General features: G+C 34.7%; 1 protein-coding gene, 1 long non-coding RNA gene and 1 pseudogene across 4 annotated transcripts; 1 reads left to right on the forward strand and 2 right to left on the reverse strand.

The window, feature by feature from the left end:
* Nucleotides 1-4,684: 4,684 nt before the first annotated feature.
* On the forward strand, nt 4,685-13,323 carry LOC126697352 (two-component response regulator-like PRR37; annotated as a pseudogene). The gene is made up of 9 exons (XR_007646188.1): nt 4,685-4,924; nt 6,404-6,914; nt 7,324-7,485; nt 7,600-7,805; nt 8,044-8,206; nt 10,767-10,938; nt 11,051-11,480; nt 11,563-12,394; nt 12,828-13,323. The product of XR_007646188.1 is annotated as a two-component response regulator-like PRR37 (transcript).
* A 156-nt stretch (nt 13,324-13,479) lies between these two features.
* LOC126697353 (uncharacterized) lies at nt 13,480-14,068 on the reverse strand. The gene is made up of 2 exons (XR_007646189.1): nt 13,977-14,068; nt 13,480-13,768 (listed from the first exon to the last, which is right to left on the reverse strand). It is a non-coding gene; the product is annotated as an uncharacterized LOC126697353 (long non-coding RNA).
* A 1,802-nt stretch (nt 14,069-15,870) lies between these two features.
* LOC126697354 (elongator complex protein 6) lies at nt 15,871-19,499 on the reverse strand. Of its 2 annotated transcripts, XR_007646190.1 has the most exons (6): nt 19,193-19,499; nt 18,302-18,374; nt 17,569-17,768; nt 17,294-17,440; nt 16,076-16,312; nt 15,871-16,035 (listed from the first exon to the last, which is right to left on the reverse strand). XR_007646190.1 is itself a non-coding variant. In XM_050394313.1 (5 exons), the coding sequence occupies exons 1-5, from the start codon at nt 19,433-19,435 to the stop codon at nt 16,190-16,192; spliced, it is 786 nt and encodes a 261-aa protein (XP_050250270.1). In that variant the 5' UTR covers nt 19,436-19,499; the 3' UTR covers nt 15,871-16,189. The 2 variants fall into 2 exon arrangements, 1 of the variants encoding a protein (XP_050250270.1); XM_050394313.1 differs by having other exon boundaries at nt 15,871-16,312.
* Nucleotides 19,500-25,159: the final 5,660 nt, after the last annotated feature.

Raw genomic sequence — 25,159 nt, forward strand, 5'->3', positions numbered from 1 at the left:
GAACTGCCACAATTGGTAGAGTTAAAAACCGTTACTACAATGATAAATCCAGACCTATAAGAAGAAAGCACAATTTCGTGCAATCTTATTTGAGTAGTGGCATCGTAACTGTGGATTATATTAAATCTAATGATAAACTAGCAGATCCATTTACCAAGACCTTGGCAAAAGATAAAGTTTGGAATACATCGAGGGGGGTGGGACTAAAGTCCATAGAATCATGAGCCATGTATGAGGATACCCAACCCAACAATTAGAGATTCTGAGAATTGGATTCAATGGGAAAAACAAATCATATGATGGTCGTAAGAAATGTACTATTTTTTTTAATTATTTATTTTGTAAATAATTTTTTAATTGTTCATCCCTATTATGTAAGTGCATTTATCCTGTAATGTGGAAAGGTTGAGTAAAAAACTCTTAATGAAATTTATAGCTCGTATAAGTGGAGTGTCAGAATTACAGAAGCACCCTTGACAAAATTTCACCTATGTGAGTGTGGGGGTGGGGCCGCTCCCTATGAGATTTGGACTTAATCTCAAATACACTCATGAAACTGGGATCAGCACACGGCCGTAAAGTGCTAGCTATAAAAGCTCATGTCAACACCTGGGTTGTTATGTGTAAGCAGTGACGTTTAATTTCCCTAAAGCAGTCCTAGTTCAAGTCGGAGACCACTACGACTCTAGAGTTGAGATCGTTATTTTACTAAGTGAAGGTTCAATGCAAAGCACACCTTCATGATGCATAGTAACCTGTCTTTGCCTGGTAATGTCTCTTTAACTAAAAAAATTTAATATTAAAATGAGTGGAGGATTGTTGGAGCATTTTAATATTAAATAATTAAAATGAATAAATGTTACAACATAAATGTAAAGACGTGGGAGTGAATATGAAAGATGAAAAGTTAGTGAAAATGTTTAATCCTACATTGAAAAGGAGAGAGACTATTTATTCTTTTTAATTGTGGTGATTAATAGGCTAACATGAATTGTCTTAGATATTGGGCTAGATATGTGCGCAAGAGGAAGGTGAAGGGTGAAGGTATCAAAAATGGAAATGAGTCAATCTCTTAAATCCTCCTACTTAACAGCCCATTTAGAATAATTACCATATCCGTTGGTGAGTAAATGGCCCGTATTAATACTCCATTTTTATTATGGAAAATGAAGAGCCATTAATCCACTTAATGGACTATCCATTTGAGCCTTTTCATTCTTTAGAAACTCCTTATCTCCATTAATTGTGTGACTCCACCCTATCATATTAATATCCAACAATTAATCTTGTAACACACACTACATCAGAATAATGGACCTAATTAATCAGATTAATTTGGGTAGTAATTTCATGAGGCCCATTGAACTTATAAATAGACTCATTCAGACCCAATCCAAGTTACTACAAAAAATATACACTAAAAAATAGAGAGGTTCTTAGCAAGGAAGAATGTTCTTTTTGGTGGAGTTTTGGGCTTGAACACTTTGTGCAGTAGTTGTTCTAGCTATACGACACTTGTTGGGTTGTTGTATCTTGGGGGAGACAATTCAGAAACGGTCTGCACCGATTACAAAGTTTAGCCAACCAAGGGCTTAAATCTCCTTAAAGAGAGTGAGTGCCGCGCCTCAGTCCAAATAGTGTTGTGTAATTTCTCTCTTTAAATTAATAATATTCATAAGTATTATTCAATTTCTTTTTGTGTTATTTCCATTATCATTGCGTTTGCACCAACACAAAGTTTCCATGAAATTAACCTTAGAAAGACCATAATCCAACCATTCAAGTCCCACACGAAAATGGCTTAAAAATTTTATAAAAAAATAATGAAAAAATAAAAGAAAAGAAAGCTTAACATGGTTATTTTTGAAAAAGAAAATTTGTAGACACAACTTTTGTTTTAATCCTGATGTGATTAATTATGAATGATAGAAAAGAAAAAGAAAAAAAAACGAAAAATTAATGTAAAAGTGATAAGTAAACCATTCACAATTTACCACGTTAGAATTGTAGCACAGAAATTGAGGTCTTAGGAGAACTCTTTTCAAAACTCTCTTGCTAGATAAGCCCACACCAACATCGATGGTGGCCCAAAATTTACCTAGGGTGGTTGTGAGCAACATGTCCATGTACTGTACATGGCACAGAAGCAGCTTTGTTCAAGCTTCAAACTGGCATTGTTGGAAGTTGAACTCTTTAAAAAACTCCATAGACTGCTTTGTGAATATGAGATGGATCCCACCACACTTGATCATTTACTCTGATCTCATTTTGAGAGCTCCAGAGTTTTCCATGCAAGTACATATATAATAGACCAACTTCTTCTGGATTGAATGACGAAACACTAAACTAGTTTGGAGAAAAATTTTATTCATACTTGAATAATGTTTTGACAAGTTTCGTTTACATATTTTTGATTTGGACAAATTACATGAGCCTCATTTAAGATTTTATGAAATGACTCTCTCCTTTAAACATTTCAAAAAAAAAAAAAATTGTCTCCCCCCTTAAGTCGTATAAATACAACAAATAAGTCTTTATCCTTTCATACTATGACTTCATTAACAACAAAAAAATTTTATTTTGAAAAAATTGTTCAAAGTATAATTGACATGACTCTCTCTTGGGGTTTGTAAATATAATTGAGTAAAAATCTTTGATTTTTTAAAATGAAATATTTCCATTAGAAAAAAGTAACACAATAATTATAGCATGTTATTTTATTTTTTTGAGAATCCAAATGGAAATTTTATTCAAAGAAAATAAAACATCCTACAAAAACAGTTGGAGCTATATCTTCATGTACGTCTTTGAGCCGAACTTGCAGCTAGGGGTATAATCGGTTCAGTTCGGCCGGTTTTCTATGTGTTTGGCCAACTGAAACCAAAAATTTCGGTTTGTGAAATTCTTAACTAAAACCAACCAAAATAATTGAGAATTAATCGGTTTCAATCGATTTGAAAAGGAAGCAAGAAAACTCAGAAAAGTGAAGTGTACACATTTGAGGTGTTGGAATATGCAATGTGAAACAAAGAAATTTGAGCGAAATATTGCAAAAGAAGGTGCCCCAGCAAGCCAAATGGTACTCTCATGATATATATCAGAGACATAGAAAGAAAAGAAATAAAAGAGAAGAATCATACCATGAGAGACGAAGAGGCCAGCATGTGGAGTAGCCGTAGAGGCCGACGTGTGGAGGCCGGTGGTAGATGTGGATTGATGGAGGCTGGAGTGTGTGAAAGGGAGTGATGGAGGCGTGTAAGTGAAAGTGGGGTAGGTAGGGTAGGATTTTTATTTTTTATTTTTTATTTTTCAATTAGTTTCTGTTTAACTTAATTAATTTAAGTTAATTAGTTTAATTTTAGTTAGTTAATCTAACTTATCTAATGGGCAGTGGGCTTGAGTAATTTCGACAAGGCCAAGCCCAGACGCCAAGCCCAAGTTTGCCCAATATATTTGCAAGGCCATATAAATATAAAATATAATATAAATTATATATTTATTTCGGTTCGGTTTTGGCCAGTTTGGTGTATGAATACTTGCAACTGAAATCGGAACCGAATTTTTCAGTTTCAAGAAATGGGAAACTGAAATCGAACCGCACCAAAACCAAACCAAAATTTTGAACACGGTTCGGCCAATTTCAATCAGTTGTTTTGGTTTTTCGGTTTTTCGCACACCCCTCCCTGCAGCTCTTCACAAATCTTTTGTGTGAATTTGTTTGTACATGGGACTAACATTTTTGTTTGCCTTTCTAACTAGAGCATATACTACGGTATATGCTTTGTTGACAAAACATGCTTTGGATTCAAAACAAAGATATTTTATTTACAAAGCAGTTATTATATTTACACCTCAAGGAGAAAATAATATAAAAATTTTACCAAAAAGAAAATAATAGTATAAAATAAATAATGCCTTGTCGGTTTATATAGTAAACATAATAGCATTGACACACTGCCCATAACTTAAATTACCCGAGAGATGATTTAATGTTAGGAAGCTCTTGTGATGAGAAATTATTAGGTTCATTAGGAGGACTGTTGACGTGATTCTCCATGATCTTCAAACTAATAAAATGCTGTTATTTATGCAAATATGACATCACCTAGTAATTTTTTATTTTTTATTCCTTATACTGATTAGGAAGCTCACTCACACGTTTGCATAGATGACATCGTCTCATTGGTTAGGAAGACCACATTAGTAATCCTTCTGGTGGACTTAATAATTTATTCCTTGTGACCCATCACGCCTATAAATTTGGGACATATGAATTCGAGTAATAGTATACAAGAATTGGGTTTTTTTTTTAAAAGAAGCATACAAGAGTTGGGTTTAAATGAGCAAAGAGACGGTGATCACATGTGCAAGCCCTTTCTTTCATTCAAAATTTATAATTAAAAACATAACATTATCACAAATAAATATTGTCCCGTTGGAATAGCAATTTAAATAAATATTGACGTGAAAACCAAAAACGACACAGCCGACTCGTCGTCTACAACAAAGGGAAAGCATCTTTAACTCTTCGCACAACGCTCCACGTTTCCAAACGCGATCAAATCCAACGGAGATCTCGGACCCGCTCATCCGACGTGTCATGGCTGAAACCTCCACTTCTTCCACGTCAGCAATCGCCCCTTCTCTCCTCTCTCTCTTATAATATCTTTTTCGCATCTCTCAGCTTTTATAAGCTCGCCGTTTCTCAACCAATCACTCCAGTCCAGCCGATTCTTCATCAAAAAAATTTGTTCAAACTTTTTATAATTTTTTTTTTCTCTATTCAAACCCTAAAAGTTGTTTAAAGCTTCGAAGCTTTGGTTTTTTTTTTTTTTTTTTTTCCTATGTGAATCTCGGTGCTTGCTTGAAATTTCGAATTCTTTGACCGTTGTCGTTTAACCGATCTCTAATCAGAGTTACAGAGGTATAATTTCGTTTAAAGCATTTGAATTTTGTTTCTATTTCTCAGTTTGAATTTCGACCGTTGGTGATTGGATCCAGCTCCAACTATATCACACTGTTTTTCTTTAATATTTTTTGGAAATGGAAAAAATCTTTTTTTTTTTAAGTTCTTATTTGTTTGAAAATTATATGATTTTTTTATTTATTTTTATATATAAAACAAAATTGAGAACTTGGTTGCTAAAAAAAGAAATGAAGTTCTATAAATTAAAAAGACAAAATTAACTAATTAAAATGATTTATATAAGTTTAAACCTAAGTATAAAGTTCAATTGCTGTTTTTCCTTGGTGAAATCTGAACTATATTTTTTGAAATTTGATATCTGTGCTTAATTAGCATCTGTTTGGTGAATGGGAAAATAAAGAATGAAAAAAAAAATTCTGGGACTCCTAGATTTGATTCAGTTGAGTAAATAACATACTTCATACTTAGGTTTCTTAACATGAGCAGTTGACTTTTCCTACATTTTTTTTTTTTTTTGAAACCAAGTTCATTTATTTATCTGAGATATTTAAAACTATAATGGAAAAGTTTGGAGTTTTGATCATTTTATGATGCTATGAGGGGTCCTGTAGGTGCAAAAAAATTTTAGTTGAAGATAATTTCGATAAACGAAATGTTTTGATTATTGATCAGTGTTGCATGTGCAAGAAAAGTGGGAATTCAGTTGAGGTTCTCTTGCTAGTAGCTTCATTGTTTGGTGGCAACTGGCAAGAGATATTTGGTCATTTGTGTTTTCATTATTTGTTAGTGTATCTTAGTTTATGCCGAAAACTATGTCTCATATGCATGATTTTTGGTGAGGAAGATATTTATCAACACCAGAGTTAAAAAAATATGGAAGAGTATTCCTTTGTGTGTATTGTGGACAATTTGGCGAGAGAGGAATGGTCAGATATTTTGAAGATTTTGAGCATCTTCAACGTGTTATCAAACAGATTTTTTGAGATCTTAACTGGATGGCTGCTTTGGGCAGCATCCCTTCATCGACATTTATATATATATATATATATATTTTAGAACTTTTGAGTTTTAGATTGTAATTGTTTAGGTGAAGTTTGAAACACATCCTATTTATTCAAACTATCTTGTTTTGTGAATAAAGATATTTTTAACATGAAAATATATATACTGAAAACCATAATGTTTTGAATCGTATGTACATAATCTGCCTTTCCTGGTTCCCAAATGATAAAAAATGTTGATAATTCCAATTCTTTTACACAATGTTTTTGAATCAGGATCCATGTTTGAGAAATTATTCAAACTTGAGGACAAATTTTAGGTTTAGAGCATGTGGTTAATCTGTTTTCTATTCTTTTCACTGTAACAAAAACCAAGGAGGGTTTGAAGGTTTCATGTTATTGTCAGACTAATATTAGAGATCTTGAGTTTGTGCAGCTTTGTATTAAAACGGTGGTTTTTATTGGACTTATGCAGGATTTAATGAAGTGCGTTTGTTTGTAAAGGCTTTTATCTTGAAGACATCGGGATGTGCAAGCTCTCTTCAGGATTGGATGAGGGTTTTGCACTAACTCAATCTATTACATTTCTCATTATTAGCCTTTTTGAATCTGGTTGATGAGAATAGTTCAGATGAATAATAATGGTCCCAGGACCGAAGGGCTGATGAAAATAACACACCATCTACAAGATGAGCACAAGGAAATAAAGAATGGGAGGATTGTAGGTGAGGGCCAAGGTCTATCAGAAGAGAATGAGTCGCGGATTAATGAGGATGCAGAGGATGTTGATGATGGGCAGATGGAAGCAGTCCAAGACAAGGTGCAAACCCAGGTTGTCATGCAGAGCTCACAGCAACAGCACCAAAGGCCTCTGGTTCGCTGGGAGAGGTTTCTGCCTCTTAGGTCTCTTAAGGTTCTACTGGTGGAAAATGATGATTCAACTCGGCATGTTGTCAGCGCATTGCTTCGAAATTGTGGCTATGAAGGTAGGTTCTATATCTGTTCCCTTTATAAAATAAATAAAAAAGTTATGTTGAAGTTGAAACATCAATATAATTTCACACTTCCCCAAGAAAACCTCATGTTGTTCTTATGGTTAAGATGCTTTCTTGACCTATTGAAGTGTTTTATTATGTGTTTTTTATTATTATTATTTTTTTAATGCTAGTTCTTGAACTTGGCATTCTTAAGATTATTTGTTCTCTTTCCCTCCTTTGGGGACTGAAATGCTTTTGGTAAGATTTTATCCATTTTAAATGCAATATGCTTGGTGCATTGGTATCTGAAATTCTGAATATTGTCATTTATCTTGTGTATTGTGCATCCTATGCAAGCATGGTGTCCTTTTGGCTGTCACTTCTTAAACAAACCTAATAGTTAACCCAATCTTGGCAGTTACAGCAGCAGAAAATGGTCTACAAGCTTGGAAGATCATAGAAGATTATACCACTCATGTTGATCTAGTTTTGACTGAGGTAGTCATGCCTTGTTTATCAGGCATTGGCCTTTTAAGCAAGATAATGAGCCACAAAACTTGCAAGAATATTCCTGTGATTAGTGAGTGAATTTCTGTTATTATTTCTTTTATGTAAAAGTAACATGATATTACCCCTCTTATCTTTAACCAATTGATACTTTTAACTGCTACACCTGGGTGAGTTTTATTTGCAGTGATGTCATCTTACGATTCCATGAATATAGTCTTTAAATGTCTGTCAAAGGGTGCGGTTGACTTTTTAGCAAAGCCGATTCGAAAGAATGAGCTAAAAAATCTTTGGCAGCATGTTTGGAGGAAATGTCACAGCGTGAGTTGCCATGGTTATTTCCATTTTATCTATGAAACTATATGATGGACCAATTGTTCACTTATACTTCAGGTTGGTTCATAACTATGCATTACATTGTCCCTGAGCACCTATTTGAACCATACCATCTAAAAAGAAGGCGTTGATTTTTCTTGTAGTCATGCCATTTGACCAAGTTTGACTTTTGGAGATAATTTTATCTACCTTTTCTGTTTTCACCATTTATACACCACTTAATTGATAATCACAAAAAAGTGTAGACTCTTCCTCTTCTGTTTTCCATTTATTATTCCTCCTTTCATCAGTGTAGTGGCAGTGCTAGTGGAAGCGAAAGTGCTGTACATATACGAACTTCCACAAAGTTGAAAAGTGGTGATGAGTTAGACAACAACACCGGCAGTAATGATGAAGATGATAATAGGAGCATTGGTTTGAATCTTAGGGATGGGAGTGATGATGGAAGTGGTACTCAGGTATTACTAACAATTTTTAAGTAGGGAGTAGTAACTCTTTGTTGTTTCAATTTTTGCCTCTTCTATACATTGATAGTTGGTGTTACTGACTCTTCTTTCTTATATTACATGCACAACCTATCTGTATACCTTCTTATTTATTAGAAAAATTTTAATTTTCATCAAGATGCTAATTTACTTGCATTTATAATTACCTATGGAAGATTTTTTTCTCTTTATAGTTTGTCTTACCATATCTGATGGTAAAGTCCTAGCCTCAAGGACGTTTCTTTGAAGTTGCATTTAAGTTGGTTATAGTAACAACAACTTGTCTCTTTAATGTTGGCATGAATAATTTAAAATCATCAGAGAAGTACATAAGCTTGAAATCCAACTGAACTGATAACTATAGACAATAGATTTTATTAAAAGCACCAAGAAAACGAACTTATTCTCTTTATAGTTTGTCTAACCATATCTGATAGTAAAGTTCTAGCCTCAAGGATGTTTCTTTGAAGTTGCATTTAAGTTGGTTATAGTAACAGCGACTTGTCTCTTTAATGTTGGCATGAATAATTTAAAAATCATTAGAGAAGTACATAAGCTTGAAGTATTATGCCTCATATCTATGTAATAATTCCATGCACATAGAAGAAATGCAGTGTACAGAGTACCAAAAAGAAGAGAGAGAGAAGGGGGAAGGGGGAGGGGGGGGGGGGGGGGGGTGTGTGTGTGCTTACGCTAGCATCAGTAATTAGCATTAAGTGGGGGTACCCTGTACATGATAGTGTGTTAGCAGAATACCTTGCGCTGTTTGGAGAGTAACATTGTTTGAGAGGGAAACAAGGGAGGGCGATGATGGTGGTTTGTGGCAGGCCTCCACATTAGTAAGCTTCTTTTAGTGCACATGGTGGAGCAGTCAAGGGACGTGGATAGAAGTCCCCCATACATAATGAAGATGCATGTCTAGCTTGGTCAGCCCTTTCTCCAGTTATTAGGCTAAGACCCTGACTCCATCTCAAAGAAACCTTATTCGGTTGTTCCACATAGTAATCTTAGTACTACTATTGGGGAGCTCGAGACCATTGTCTTTCCAGTGCCATGGAGAATGGGGAAGTTGTCAAGCTACCAACATCACAGAAATGCTTTCTTCATTATTACCAAATATAACATCCAACAAGGATCAAGTCATTGGCTAACAGTTCAATTGTTGGGTCAATGGTTGTCTGGCTGGTTTTCAATAACAAATAATCTCCAATTCATGTGTTTGTCAATTGGACCCCAGGTCTGGTCTGCTTCTTTTTTTAATAATTATGATTTCTAGGCATTGTGGCAGTCTGTGTAGCAAAACATGGTTTTTCAACACTTGGCAGTTGGCACGTGATAGATCAATGGTTGCCATAATGAGATTTTTCAAAAACAACACCAGTATTCTGTCATCCAATGATAGCCAATACCAAACTAATGATTTGGCAGCCATGCATTAGTCTGTATTATGACACCTCATTTGAAGCACCATAATACCTGATCATTATGATACTTGCAAACAAAGAGACTCCTTTGCTTTTACCATCCTGATTTTTGTAGTTTGCTTTCCAAATATGGTCTCCCTTAGAAACCTTTATTATCTTGACCATGGTGCAACTTCTGGCCTACTCAAATTTACCTTTGCTTTCTGTTTATAAGGAATTCATTATCAGTCTTTTAAGGGAGCAATAAAAAAATAAGTCATGGACTTAGGTTGGACCCAAATATATCCTAGTTTCAACCTCTTCTACTCAAATACTAAGGGAAGCAAAAGAATTCATCTTCCAATATTCCTTATGTATGCTTTCCTTATACCAGTTAGTTACGCTTGACAAGTAATCAAGGAGGGAGCACTATATTAAGTTTTTATCATATTTGGCATATCTCTTTCACAAAATAATCCATACCCTATACATTTTTGCCATTTTTCAAGTATTATATTCATGGGTTCGAGCACACTACTGTTATTATTTTTCTAATAAGCACAATACTATTATGTACTCCTTCACTGTAACTAATAATAATAATAATAATTCTTTGATAAGTATTAATTTCATTTTTTTTAAAAGGCACAGTAAGGGGCGCAACTTGACTACAATGGATGTGGACAGTATACTAGAGAAACACCTAAAAACAAAAGTAATATCTAAAATAAAAAGACCAAAGAAGTCCAGCAAATTTAAAAAGGAGATATAATGATTTTATCGAATATACATGTAAAATATTGGAATCCAAAAAATTCTTTCTATATGAGCACAAAATATCACCATTGGTCTGACTAGGACAAGCAGATGTCCAACTAGAGTATTGATTGAAATGGTAAACGAGACATAATGACTTGATTTGAGGTCAAGGAACCCATAACTGAGCAGAATTGCCAAAAAAGGAGATTTGTTTAGCCAGGCATGATTAGTTGGGGTGATGTATTATTGAGTGTGAGCATATGATATATTCTTGTTTGTGTATGTAAACATAAAATACTTAATAGCTGTGATAGAAGGCCTTATAATCCCAAAAAAAAGCCAAATTTGAAATTTCTATATGCACCTTGCAGAGCTCTTGGACAAAAAGGGCAGTAGAAGTTGACAGCCCCCAACCAATGTCACCATGGGAACAGTTAGCCGATGCTCCTGATAGCACTTGTGCCCGGGTTATTCATTCAAGGCCAGAGGCATTTGGCAACAACTGGGTGCCTGTGGAGCATGAAGAGCATGATTATGAGTTTGGTATGCATGGCTCTGCTTCTAACAATAATATATTGACATCTAACTCTGCTATATCTTTACTTATTTTCCTACTTTGTACTGCTTCATTTCAACAATGTTGTCATGGGCAAAGACTTGAAGATCGGAGAACCAAGAATTCCAAATTTGCAGCTGGAAGACCCAAGTGCCAAGGGGTTGGCTAACTTAGCTGGCACTAATGAAGACAAAATTTCTGAAATAGATTCAAGGAAAGATGATGAGAATCTGCTGAAAGGACAAGCGGAGCTCCACAGTGAGAAACTAAATGGCGAATTGGAGGACAAAGCCTCTGATCTAATGGGTCTAACCACTAAAAGGACTGATCCTGAGATGGAAAGTGTGGTCTTTAACGTCCCAAATGGTACCTCCAAGGTATCCAACATGAAAGATAAGGCCATCTTTGACATTAAGGAAACATCTTCCCTTGACCTTTGTTTAAAGAGGCTGAAAGATGTTGGAGATACTGGCAACAGTGCTCCTGACCGAAATGTTTTGAGACATTCAGACCTTTCAGCCTTCTCAAGGTATATATACTTAAAGATTACATCCATCTTCTGACCTGACATCCTCCAAATTTGACAGGCATAACAATTTTCTTACTTGCAGGTACACCTCTGCAACTACTAATCACGCTCCAACGGGGAATGTTGGTAGCTGTCCTCTTGGTAAGAGCTCAGAGGCAGCTAAAACTGAATCAAAGCAAAATTTTCAATCTAGCTCAAATAATACACAACCCAATCAATGTTCCAATGGCAGTAGTAACAACAATGACATGGGCTCCACTACTAATAATGTTTCCACCAAGCAACTGCCATTTGATGACAAGTCACTACCCAAATCTGCGGTCAAATGTCTCCATCCCTCCTCTGCCTTCCAACCAGTGCAAAATAGCCATATTCCTCACCCTCAGTCAAGAATACAAGATAAGAAAGATGCTGCAATGACTAACATGATTTTGGCACAAACAAGGGGTCTCAACCAGCAGGTCCAAGTGCAGCACCACCATCATCATTACCACCATCACCACCACCATGTGCACAGCATGGCCCAGCAGGAGCTGGATAACCACGATGATCTGTCTATGAAAAACAATGCAGATGCAGCTCCTCAATGTGGATCATCAAATTTGTTAAGTGTGTCCCTTGAAGGAAATGCTGGCAGTCCCAGTTTGAATGGAAGTGCCTCAGGAAGCAACCATGGGAGCAATGGGCAGAATGGAAGCAACCATGGGAGCAATGGGCAGAATGGAAGCACTGCCACTTTAAATGCTTCAGGAACAAATATGGAAAGTGATAATGGGATCACTGGAGAAGGCGAAGCAAGTGGTATAATCGGATTTACAAGCAGAAGTGGAATTGATCCAGACCGTGTTGCACTAAGAGAAGCTGCTTTAAACAAATTCCGCCAGAAGAGGAAAGAGAGATGCTTTGAGAAAAAGGTAACTGAAAGTGTGTTAAAGCATTTGAGTAACATGGCCACTAGAGATTCATTAAATTGTCCCTTAATACATAAATTTACTTTTAATGTAAAGTTTCCCATCATGAAGTATGTCTTCAAATCTTCGATAGTTTTCAATCTTGATGTTAGACACCCTGAAATCATTAAATCACCGTTTCTATTCAAGACAAATGCTAAATCAATTTGAGCTGTATTTCACCTTTTCAACATACTTTTTGGCATTCATTTAGTATGATCACAGTCTACATTTCTTTTCTTGGGTAATTGGTATGACCGTATGACCATAGTAAGATAAGTTGTTTCAATACTGAAAAGATTTGATTACTTGTTCCTGCATTCCCATTATGTAATCCTTACTCCTTTGATTTTGGAAGAGAAATGAAAGAACTATCTCTTTATGTCTTCTTCTTTAGGTCCGATACCAGAGCAGGAAGAAACTGGCAGAACAGAGACCACGTGTTCGGGGGCAATTTGTTCGACAGGTGGTGCACGAAAACAAAAGCAAGCATACACATTGCTAACCCGATTTGTCCCTGATAGTACGTATAGAATCTTGTACATGTAATAGGCACTAGCTGTGTTCAGGAGAGGAAGCATTCAGATTTCATCTTGCTGGATGTGGGCATGTGGTGGAAAGTTACCAATGTGGTGATCAAAGATCAAATGGATTGTGTGTGGGGACTCGACAGAAACACCCAAGACCTTAGACTCTGTTTTATTGTTATGCACTAGTGTGCTAGTATTAGTACTACTACTACTACTCAAAAGGTGGTAACCCTTGAAAGGGTAGACCTCCTCTAAAGAAACTCTTCAACTCGGTTTGCTATTGTATTTTAAGACTTTTTTACATGAGTGGATGCTTGAAGAAACTCCAATTTTTATGTAAACCTTCTTCGCTCTTATTTTGAAGCATTTCTGTTCTGATGTTCTTTGATTAAGTGGCGTTACATGGATCTGCAGCCAACCAAATGAAATCATCATTTGGGCAGCAGGGAAAAAGGCCAAGGGTCACCAGAAGCTTTGGTCATTCCTCATCACACAAGCAGGTTAGCTGTGAGTTTGAGATAAGCACAAATCAAATGTTTTGAGTTCCCAAAGAGGCATTAACCAACAGTTTTATGCAATCATAATTCACAAACTGTAATGATATCTGAACTGATAATTTCACAAACGGGCAGCAGTTTCAACTACTTATGCCATGGAAGGAGCTTCCACTTGCAGGCAGACCTGCATATGTGCCATGAGGATGAAATTTAATTTTTCTGTATCATGGCCGCCAAATCCCTTGGGTCAAGTGGTTCGTCTGGCTCTCCCCCCATCGGGAGGCTCAGATAAATCTGAGTTCTGTTGTCTCCTTAAAATTTTGTATAGAAAAAAGAAATTCAGATTCTGGATCATGATTCATGATTCATGATTCATGATTGAGCATGCTCAAGAAAACATTTACTCAATTAGCCTAGAAACAAAAACAAGCACATAATATTCACAGGGGATTGTAGCTCAATTATATTCAATATTCATAGATTAATCAGATTACCAGAGAGAGAAAATGAGAAGCTAACCTCTGTGAGGCTCCGGCATCTGGGCTTCAGGCAGCTCCAGGAAGCACAATACAGGAAAACAAGGGGAAATTTTTATAAAAAAAGAAAAAAGAAAAAAAAGAGGGTCCTTTATTTGAGAAACAAATACTAACACACACAGAAGGAAAGGGAGTGTGACTATTGCATTGATTGCACAGCAGGTCTATTTTAATGGGAATAAAAAATTGACATATTATAGTATATATGAGTAGGGAAAATGAAAAGAGCTGCACTTGATGACATGGCATGAAGCAATTGGCTTGGATACCATGAAAGTTGGATGGCTTTTTATACCAGTTAGGACTTTTTTTTTTTTTTGGTAAAAACCAGTTATGACTTATTATTCGTGGTTCAGAAACAAAGGAAGCTGAGCGTGCAGTATCCAAGATTAGATTAGGTCCCATTCCATGCATTATCCGAACCAACAAAACAGTCCACGTGGCTGAAGTCAACACGAGCACAAAACGTTCGCTATTTCAAGGTAGACGGTGTTTCACGTGTCATTATCAACTTGAAAAGTGCTCTTCTTTTTCTTCTCATAATCATCAAATGGTATGGTTATGGTACTGGTACATATTATGATATTATACCAAAAAAAAATTTTGATTGCAAAATACACTTCCGGATAATTTGCCAAAATCATTAAGGCAAGAGACTTTATTCAACTTGATTAGGCATTGAAAACCCAGTGAATGTATAAATTAATTGCCAAAGTGCAAATATAAAATAAAGACAATCTCTTTTTTTTTTGACAATCTCTTGTGGGAGCATGATCACTAATTATTCTTTACTTTGAGAACAAAAATATATATCCTCTCAAGTAATAATAGGTTATTGTCATTAAGTTTATGATAAAATATATTATTCATATAAAAACAAAAATTGAATTCTTTCATACCACACATTTCATAGTCATGTATTTATTAATATATTTCATAGTTTTTCTCTTTACATTTTTTTTTTTTTTTGAGGCAGCTTTTCTTTTACTCTTTCACATTACAGATTCACTCTACACCCACCATTCTTCTCATTTTGTAAATGCCTTTCCTTTTACTAAACCTTCTCTCCTCCCTCCTCTCACTTTTTCTCTAAAACATTTTTGTGCATCTAAAGAAGACCTTCAGCCAAACCGTATCAGAGGTTTCACCGAGAATCAGTTCTGAAACCCAGTTCGATCACTTTGGGTTTGTCATTCACCTTCTTCATTATGTGGGCTCCACCACGTTATGCACAAATTTGAGTTTAAGACATGAGATATGCACACCCAAAATATGGAACCAAACAAATATTTGGAGTGAAGGAAAAAGTAGAGATAGAGATATGAGTTATGGAAATTGAGTTTGAGTTATAATAAGATATGAGATATGGGAACTGAGTTATGAGTGATGCTCAAACCAAACACCCCTAACTTTTACCTTTTATCTCAAGTGCTTAAAGCAAAAGGTTTTCAACAAAAAACTAAATTAGTTATTTTCAAATGGACACTTTTTTGTTGTGCTCATTTATGAAGGTAGTAGGTCATATAACTAACCAGTTAGGCAGTCACTCACATATGGTGTGATTTCAACTTTGTCGAATGTCCAAATCCCTCGCCCACCCCAAAGGCAAGTGAATGTTGTTAAAACTCAACCTTATAATAAGTAGTTGGGTCCATTTGGAGAAATTATAATGTCCTCTGGTGGATCAGGTCATTTGTCCACCATTCTATTAAAAAACTTCCCCTTGTTTAAAATTGCTGAATCAGTAATTAATTTCTGTTTAAAAAAAATTTCTAACTAACAATTTTAAATAAGTGGAAGTTTTTTAGTAGAATGATGGACCACATCACTTGTCCACCGTATAGATTTTATAATTTCTCGTCCATTTGCTACTGTCATTGTAAAAGCTTATCGTGAGTCCTTGTATTTGAATTTGATTGGAAACTTGGGATTGATTCAATTCTGATACAAATACAAATACATGGTCTGCATATGAACTTGAATGCAATACACTCCGCAGGGTCTATAAAAGAGGAGAATTTATCTCTTGTAACTGACATACCAAGTCATCCCCATTAGTTATCTGAATTTCTCAAAAAAAAAAAGTCATCCCCATTAGTTATAACAAACAGACGAGTGGATAACAGGTTATGTTTCTAGTTTCCCTAAACTCATTTCTCCATCTTATCTTGACTTTCCCAACTAGATGGTGTCTCATCAAGTTTTGCTTCCAGGATAAAAATATTCAACACCGTTCTCCTTGACCCTGAAGTGAAAATTACATATCTTGTTTCTTGAGCTCCCCTGCTCATCCCTTATTTCCTTGTTTAAAACTGTCAACTGCAACAAAGAAACATAACAACTGATCAATTTGAGGCAAATATAAAATGGACAAACAAACGTAAAATATGCTCTACTTGTATGACTTGAGCGATTAGGTACAAACATGAAACATGTTATAATTCAGGCATGACTTGCTATTTTACACCATCCCATATGTTAAAGATCAAATAGTCTTAAAGGATCTCCACATATATTAGCAGGTGCTCTTCCTGAATGTAATTCAGTCGAAGACAACATAACTGCTGAAGTTATAGGTAAAAGTAGGCAGTTAACCAGCCACTTCTTAGAAGTAGGCTGCTGTTAATTTTTATAAAAATATAATATATTATAGGTTAAAATAAAAGACTAAAGAAGAAAAACCAGCAGTAACATTGTGTGAGACATTATTTAAAAAAAATGAGTGTAAAACAAGTCCATGCAACATCTGGGGAAAAAACATAGCCCATGCATATTTTCCTTACAACTAGATATAGAATGTAATTTAATACACAGTAAAATTATGTAATGTGGTAAACAACCAGAATCTAAAAGTGAGTCCAAGAGTACAAAAAAATAATATGATCAAGAATAAGGTGAATGTCAACAAAGACGGGGACCAATATAAAGTTCTCTTTTTTCCTGTGCTAGTACTGACTCCGGGCTATGGGACATCAAATGACCAACTATGACTAAGGCTGAGAAACATCAGCATATATTAACATTATTTGAACTTTGAAGCTCTCTCATACTAACGTTATTTAAGGTCTCACCTATTTAAGTCAATTGCACCATCTAGACTCACAAAACAGAACACCCTGAGAAACAACCAGTACAAATAAGAACAGAACACTTACATGGGGACACAAGAAGTTTCTATTTATACATTTTGGCTGTTCCATTACCAAAATTCAGTAAAGCATTAGATTAATAAACACACATGGACACGCACACACACACATAACATAAAAGAACATTTAGATAGAAATAACACAACTCTACCTGTCCATGCACATCTGTGGCCAAACCAGTGGCCAATGGTTCTGCCTTTATTAGAATATCTGCAAGGTACTCCATCTGTAAAATAAGTGCAGGTCTCTCTATGCTTGAATATATATCCTCATGGTTAAGGACAACTAACGAACAACCCTGATACAAGAATAGAACAAAAACACTATAAGAAGGAACAAGACTCAACAAAAGAACCAGAAGTACAGAACAAAATTAGAAGGAAAAAAAAAAAAAAAAAAGAGTTGACAGTAGCCTCATGGTCTTACAAATGCCGATGTTAATGTGCGGCAGTAACGCAGAAAGTCTAAGACATAATTTGTAGCGCCATTAGCAGCCACCTCCATAAGAGAGAAATCATCTATAACAATGGTAATACACTTCTTGTTTTCTTGAAATGAGGTATTGACCACTTTTTCAATTTTCCCATACAAAGCAACAAGCCCATCTTTATTTCCTTCATCTCCATCTATTCATCAATTAACCAAAGAAAATTTCGCGTCATGGTTCAATCCTATCAAGTATCATTTATCTGTCTTTTATCATCCTCCGAAAGATCTTTTTCTATCATGATTTGTTAAAGCAATAAACTCAATTTTTGCATAAAGCACAAAGGTGAAATAACTGGACCATGTGTGTATAGCAGACATATTCTTGAGTGCACAAAGTTTTTATACACACATTGACATTTTTATTTTTGATAAGTAACACATTGACAAATTTTCTTGAGCGCACAAAGTTCTATGTGCACATTCATTAAGTGATTACAAAGAAAAATAATAAAATAAAGTTTCTTGACCACACCCAACAAATGGTAAGACCAAAAAGAACAAGAATGCTTGATGAACAGATCTTGAGCTGACATTTAGATTCCAACTTTTAAAAGACCTGTATTTATTCTTCCCTTATTAAAGAGGTTGCATTTATAGGTTCCATCAGAAAAAATGCAAAAAAAAATTGTAGCTTAGAAATAGCAAGAATCAATTACACCTAATTTCTCACCTGGAAACTCTGACATGAGCAAGTCAAGGAAAAAGAATCTGTTATTCTCTCTTTGGGCAGTTAAGTTGCAACCCTGTCATAACAATATACCTCAAAAAACAAAATATATAAATTGTATTTAATTTTCATATAACATATATTAAACTGCTTTGAAAATACTAATAAAATTAACCACTGAGCTAAATCTAAATGAAAGATGTGAGGAGTAGAATGAGGAATGACTTCACAAGTGCAATTTGATATATTAAAAGAAAGAAAAATTATCCAGGTACATTCTGCATGCTCGTTTTTAAAAGCTAAAACCGTCTTAGGGACATTTGATTAATCACTTCTAAAATTTGATTGCAGCAGCAGCTAGCTCAACATAATTTTAAACAAAAATATTCCCATAACTATAGTAGACGTGAAACACAACATTGTGATCAAACAGTCTATTAATAACTAAAATTCATTGGCACATGTATTCTTTTCTGCCATTCTATTAAATGACACTTCTACTTATGTTATTTTAAGTCTTCCTCTATGTTTTTTCATTCCCTCACTTGACATTTAAAAAAAAACAAACAAAACAATATTATTAGAAATTCAAAAGAATTGTAATCCTTCTAAATTCCTTGCCTTTTGGCTTAATTTATATAAACTATTCTATTTAAAACACACACACACACACACACACAAACACAAAACACTCTTTTTCAGAGAATGTAACAAATAGTAAAAGGAACAAAATTTCTCAAACAAAATCACACAATTCCAAGAATGGTTCTAAACCCACGAAAGCAAATGAACATATAAACCAGCTAATTCACCAAATTCAAAGAATTGTGGTTAAATAATTGAACTTGAGTAATGCAATTTGCAAAGGAGATAATTGAGAGAGAGAGAGAGTACGAGTTTTCTGAGGACGCGGTCATAGTGAGAGAAGGGCTGAGAGAAAGCGAGGAAGACAACGACGTCGTTAGAGGAGTGAGGGGAGAGAGCACGCTTGAGGAGGTGGTGGAGAACAAAAGCGCCGCTAGTCTCGACTCGGTCCTCCACGAGAACAACTCGGCTGCTTAGCGGCCAAGGCTTTTTCTTTTCTTCGTCCACAAGCCCTAGGGCTTCGTCTAGTAAGTTCGGAGCTCGCTGATCCATTCTCTGTTTTTTTTTTTTTTTTTTGCTTCTCCGTGTGTCACTGCGTTTTTGTTAGCTTAGGAGAGGATGACGGCGTTGTTAGAGAATGTTAACCAATACCTTTTTTTTTTTTTTTTTTTTTTTTTTTTTTTAATGAAAGTTAACCAATACAATTATGGTTAATTTTGTATATTTGTTTTTAAACCTATACTGTATTTGTTTTGGGAGAATGGGATGGAAATAAAATGAAAGGAATTTTTTATTTTTAACAAAAATTTTAAATGATGAGTAGTTCATCGAATAAGACTCGAGATGAACCGATCTGAAAATCGACTAATACAAATTATAAAATAGTCAATTAGTTGATAACTGGTCCCCAACTCTAAAAAAGCAAAAACCAATTAGATTGGTTTTGAGTGGTGATTCTACTCTTATGCAATTCAAAATCAACCAATCCAATTGAAACCACCTTCAATGCCACCATTCTCTTCCTTTGAAGTTGTCATTATCCTCGTTCAATGTTGCCATATGGTGAGATCTCTATCAAATTTGAAAAGATTGCGGCCAAATCTAAGGACATAACAATCCGATTCGACGGATAGAATGGATTGTAGGTGAGCACTCGTTCCATTCATTTCTCCAAAATATAAAATATTCCTTTCACATGACTCGTTAAATAAATCATGTGACTAAATATACATGTGGATTTTTTTATCAATTACCGTGTAGTGGGTTTGAGGATTTTTCATATAAACCATTTTGGAAGTAAACTTTTCATAATTTGAACATATCCCAAAATGGTGATAAACAACTCTTCTCTTTTTAATCTTGATAATGAAATAAAATGTAATCCATTCATTTAAAAATGAAATGGATGAGCTTTTAAGAACATTATGGTAGACTACCCTACGAAGTAAGAATTCTAAATGATTTTAATTTTGGAAAAAAAAAATCGCAGAATAGTTTAATGTAGGAAAACTCAGCTAATGATTGATGCAAACTATTATTTTTGCCAAAAGTCTTATAATTTAACTGGTACATCCTAGTATTTATTAGTCCTGAAGTTCAAATCTCCCTTTCCATTGTAACTATTGAATTATTTGTAATAAAAAAAATAAAAAAATAAAAAACATTATTATTTTCAGTAGTTAGGCTGAGTAATGGCATTATAATGTCTGGTCCGAGATTTTTTTGAATATGTTCTTAATGGTGATGAAATGGAAAATAATTACTTCAAAATAAAAATTAAATAAAAAAAGCAGATAATATTTCAGAGATCATTTGAAGGGCAGGAGCATTAGAGGGATCTATAGCCGGTATTGTGCTGAATTTTTCAGAGGACTCAAGGAGTAGCCAATTTAGAGCATGTTTTAAAGTCGATTTTAAAATGCTATCTCTTAAAAATGAAAATATAATTACAAAAACCATCCATGTGCCAAGACCAAGAGCCTTTAAACGGGATTATTTTATGTTTTATTTTGTGACACTTACTTTCATTGTCGTTTTGTCATTTTCATTAAATTTGACATAATTTAATGATTGGCAAGTGCCAACATCATCTATTGGGAAACAATTTTTTTGGGGGGGCAGAGAATTTGTTCAACTCCATAACTTTATCCTCCAATCTATATTTGGGTTTGTATCAGGTCACAAGGTGTAAATTTTAAGGTGGAATGATCTCTGTCTTTAGTATTTTCCCGATCTGTGTTGTAAAATAAAATTACTGAAGGATACTCCCAATTTGTGCAGAGCTAGTAAAGAGGTTTCCTTTCTCCTCCACAAAGTGCTTATAGTAGTTTCTCAACAACAACAAAAGTGCTTATAGTATAATGATGCAGAACAAACCTTGGAGCATGTGTGTTTACACTGCCCTTGGGTGTCACGGGTTTGGCTAATGAACTTTTCTAGATTGTCTAATATTGACATCGTATAGTGGATTAATATAATCATTGATCCAAAGTCAAGACCTTGCAAGGAAAATCCTTCAATCCTTCTATAGCAGTAATGGGTAGAGATAATGTGGGGGAACTTTTAAGGAACAAAGGGTTTTCCCCTTATTGGTGAAATGTAAATTTGTAATGATATTGGAAGACATTCTTTCCTCTATACTTTCTTTTTATGACTTTTTGTTGTTTTCTTTTGTGGAGATAGGGCAATGTCTAGATCCGTCTTCGGGCCCAATGGGCTGCTTTTTATAATTAGTATGGGCCAATCTCCATCTCTTGTCCCCCACTTTGGTGTCCCAAAGTACAAAGAGATGGTTCTAGGCTTATGTAGGTTGATCATTTGTACCCATCTTTCTTTCCATAATATCCTATCTATTTATTTATTATTATTTTTAAAAGTAAAAGGCCATTGATCCAATTTATTGAAACTGGTTGCTACATTACAACTTACAAGCTTGCATAGGGCAATCACACACTTGTCAAAAACTAAAAACATGTTCCAATAGTTTTTATTTTAGGTAAAATACAAAAAACACCCTAAGGTTTGGCCTAATATTAGCTAGATTCAAGATTTTTCAAAATTAACCAATTTGGTCCCAATGAGAAGGAAGAGAAAATGAGTAACTGTTTAGAAATTAAGTTGAGTTTAGGGACCAAATTAGTTAGTTTTAAAAAGTTTGGACCTAACTGGTATTAGCCAAAATATCGAAAATGTTAACTTGTATTTTATTTTATTTTTTTTAATTCATTTCTGTTTTTTTTTAAATAATAATAATAATGCCCCAATAATTAGTAGGGACTGGGTAGTAGGGAGAACCAAACCTAGGAAACCATAAAACTGCCCCCAAAATCTACAAAATATAGAGTCGCCTCCACTTCCACACATACATTTGTCTTTAGGCGGCCAAGGTGGATTTATAAATGCTACAGAAACAGAACCAACACAAAATACCGATTATAAAAATCAGTCAATCAATACGACAGTCAAGATATTTTGAAACTAACACATTCTTATTAGCCACCTTTTTGTTTTTTTGGTAAACTCTCAGCTAAGCTTCAATCCCATCAATCCGTGGGCTCACTCACTTTTTATCTTGGTGATCAATGAACATGAATGCGATCAAATGGTTATTCCAATGTGCCAAAATGGTCGTCGGTACAGGGTCCACCTATATGGCTAAAATTATTTAAAAAATAAATAATAAAATAGTTGGATGATCGATGTGACTTTCTTATCTAAAAATATTATTAGAGTAGCACTCTAACCGCTATTGAACTAAAACTTCTATCATGTGTGCAATACAGAAGAACACCAACGAGCTACAACGACATAAGTTGTGCTCGTGTTTGCCCAAATGCCTTACCACTAAACCACCGACCCAATTGATATGGCCACATACATTTGTACACTATTCTTTCATTGGTAGGCCATTCTTTTGTCTGGCCTACACATACCCAAAGATCCTCTCTCCAAAGCATCCGCAGCCGAATTATTGTAAAGCTCACATACAATAATTTTTTTTAGAAAAAAGAAAAAGTTGGACGGTGCGACTTTTTTATCTAAAAATATTATTATAATAGCACTCTAACCGTTATCGAACTAAAACTTCTGTCATGTATGCAATACAAAAGAGCACCAACGAGTTGCTGCGACATAAGTTGTGCTCGTGTTCGCCCAAATGCCTTACCACTAAACCCCCGACCCAGTTGATATGGCCACATACATTTGTAGACTATTCTTCCATTGGTAGGCCATTCTTTTGTTTGGCCTACACATATCCAAAGATTCTTAGGCACACACTAATTTGAAACATGGACTATGATGATATAGATTATGATGAAGGTTATAGCATGAAAGATATAGATGATAATTGGTCAAATAGTGATATGGATTATGAAACAGATTCTGACTCTAACAGTGATATGGATAATTATAACTATAACAATACAAATAATTGGAGTACTTTCATAGATGATAAAATCAACCGACAGACTAATAAAAATAATGATAGTTTTTTGGACAGAATTAATAGAAAATTAGAATCTTTAGAAAATATTGACAGATCCACTATATATACTAAAGTTGAAAAGAAAAATGATAGTTTTTTGGACCTTTATGAAAGAATGAAAGCTTTAAATTCACCTGTGAAAAAAGAAATAGATTTTGAACCCCATCAAAGATCATCTTTTACAAAAACTATGACAGATAATTGGTGTATAAATAATAGTTTAAAAGAAATTGTAGATAAGAACTTATAGACGCTAAAAGCAACTGACAAAAGAGTTGATGAAAAAATTGACCCAATTATGGAAAGAGTAACACGTATAGAAAATAAAACAAAAGATCTCACAAAAGAAAAAAATATTATAGAAAATGACAGACTAAAAGAAATGGTGGAAAAGCAAAACAATAAAGAAGTTTCTAGTTCAGTACAAATTATATGTAAAAAGCTAGACACAGATAGACAAAAGAGCCTAATAGAGACAAGCAAGAAAGAATCTCTAATAGATAATAATAAAGAAATAATACAAAAAGGAATGGTAAAAGAGATAAAAGAATTGTTTCAAAGACAGAATAGTGAAGATGTAGGGAAAGTGATAATAAAGGACATGCAAAAACCAAAAACAAATAGTAGTAAAGAATCTCTACGTAGGAAGATAGAAGTAGAAGAAAAGATAAGACATGAAAGAGAAATAGTCAACAAAGGAAGGAAAAACAAATATGGTAATTTAAAAGAAAAGTTCCTGGTGATCCAGGGTTGTGCTTTCCACTGGGAAGGAGTAAGAACCTGTTTTATAACAATTTTAAAGTAACCAACTCTGTTTGGTTCCTGGGAACAAGGCATATGTGTTACTAATATTGAGTCTGTATCTACTAAAATATGCTCATAAAATGTCTGGGTCTTAAAAGTTTCTATCTTAGGATGTTCCTATCCTGGGGGTATGAGCTATTTAACTAGGGAGAGGGTGTCTTTTATGTGCTAGTATTCTGGTTCAATCCACAAAATAAAATTCCAAGAGTCTTTTGGGAGTTCAATGCTGTGATCTTCTTTTGGGATTTGGGTTTGGGTTTCCTAAGAGGGAGGATCTATATTTTGGTTGGTTGGAAGGAGAGGCCAAAGGAGGAAAGGAAGATGCAACTACATTAAATGGTTTCTTTAAAGGAGGGGTTGAGGACGTTGAGGGTAGGGCATAAGTCTGTTTGGATGTTGGATTGGGGCTTGGGGAGAGCAGTTGGAAAGGGTTTGGACTACAAGTTAATGGAGTTCTTTCTTGAGATTTATTTGAAGAGAAAGTGGGTGAAGTGAAAGAGGGACAAGGGAGGAATCTGCTAGGGGGAGGAGGAATCGAGGGAGCAGTATAAAACTGTCTTGTTCTGGGTTTTGGGGATTTGCTCTTATCTGCAAGGGAACTCATCTTCCCTGTAGAAATTCACGAGTTAGAAAATCAGGAATTGAATTAGTTTCCCCTTTAATATATTCAATATCAAAGTCAAAAACACTTAAAATAGTCTGCCATCAAGCAAAACTCTGTTTGGAAACAAGATTTTGAACATCTTTTTGTAAAACTTCTTTAGCACTTTTACAATCAACTCTGATTAAAAACTTTTGATTAAAAAGGTCATTTTGAAATTTTGAAATACATAGTATGATAGATAAAATTTCTTTCTTAATAGTACTGTAATTCTCCTGGGTAGATGACCAAGAGCCAGAATGAAATCTAATAATTTGTTCTTTAGCATCATTTTTTGCTACCTGTTTTAGGATTCCACCATAACCTATGTCAGAAGCATCTGTCT

This window comes from Quercus robur, chromosome 8, assembly GCF_932294415.1.
Source record: "Quercus robur chromosome 8, dhQueRobu3.1, whole genome shotgun sequence".
NCBI classification, from domain to species: Eukaryota; Viridiplantae; Streptophyta; class Magnoliopsida; order Fagales; family Fagaceae; genus Quercus; species Quercus robur.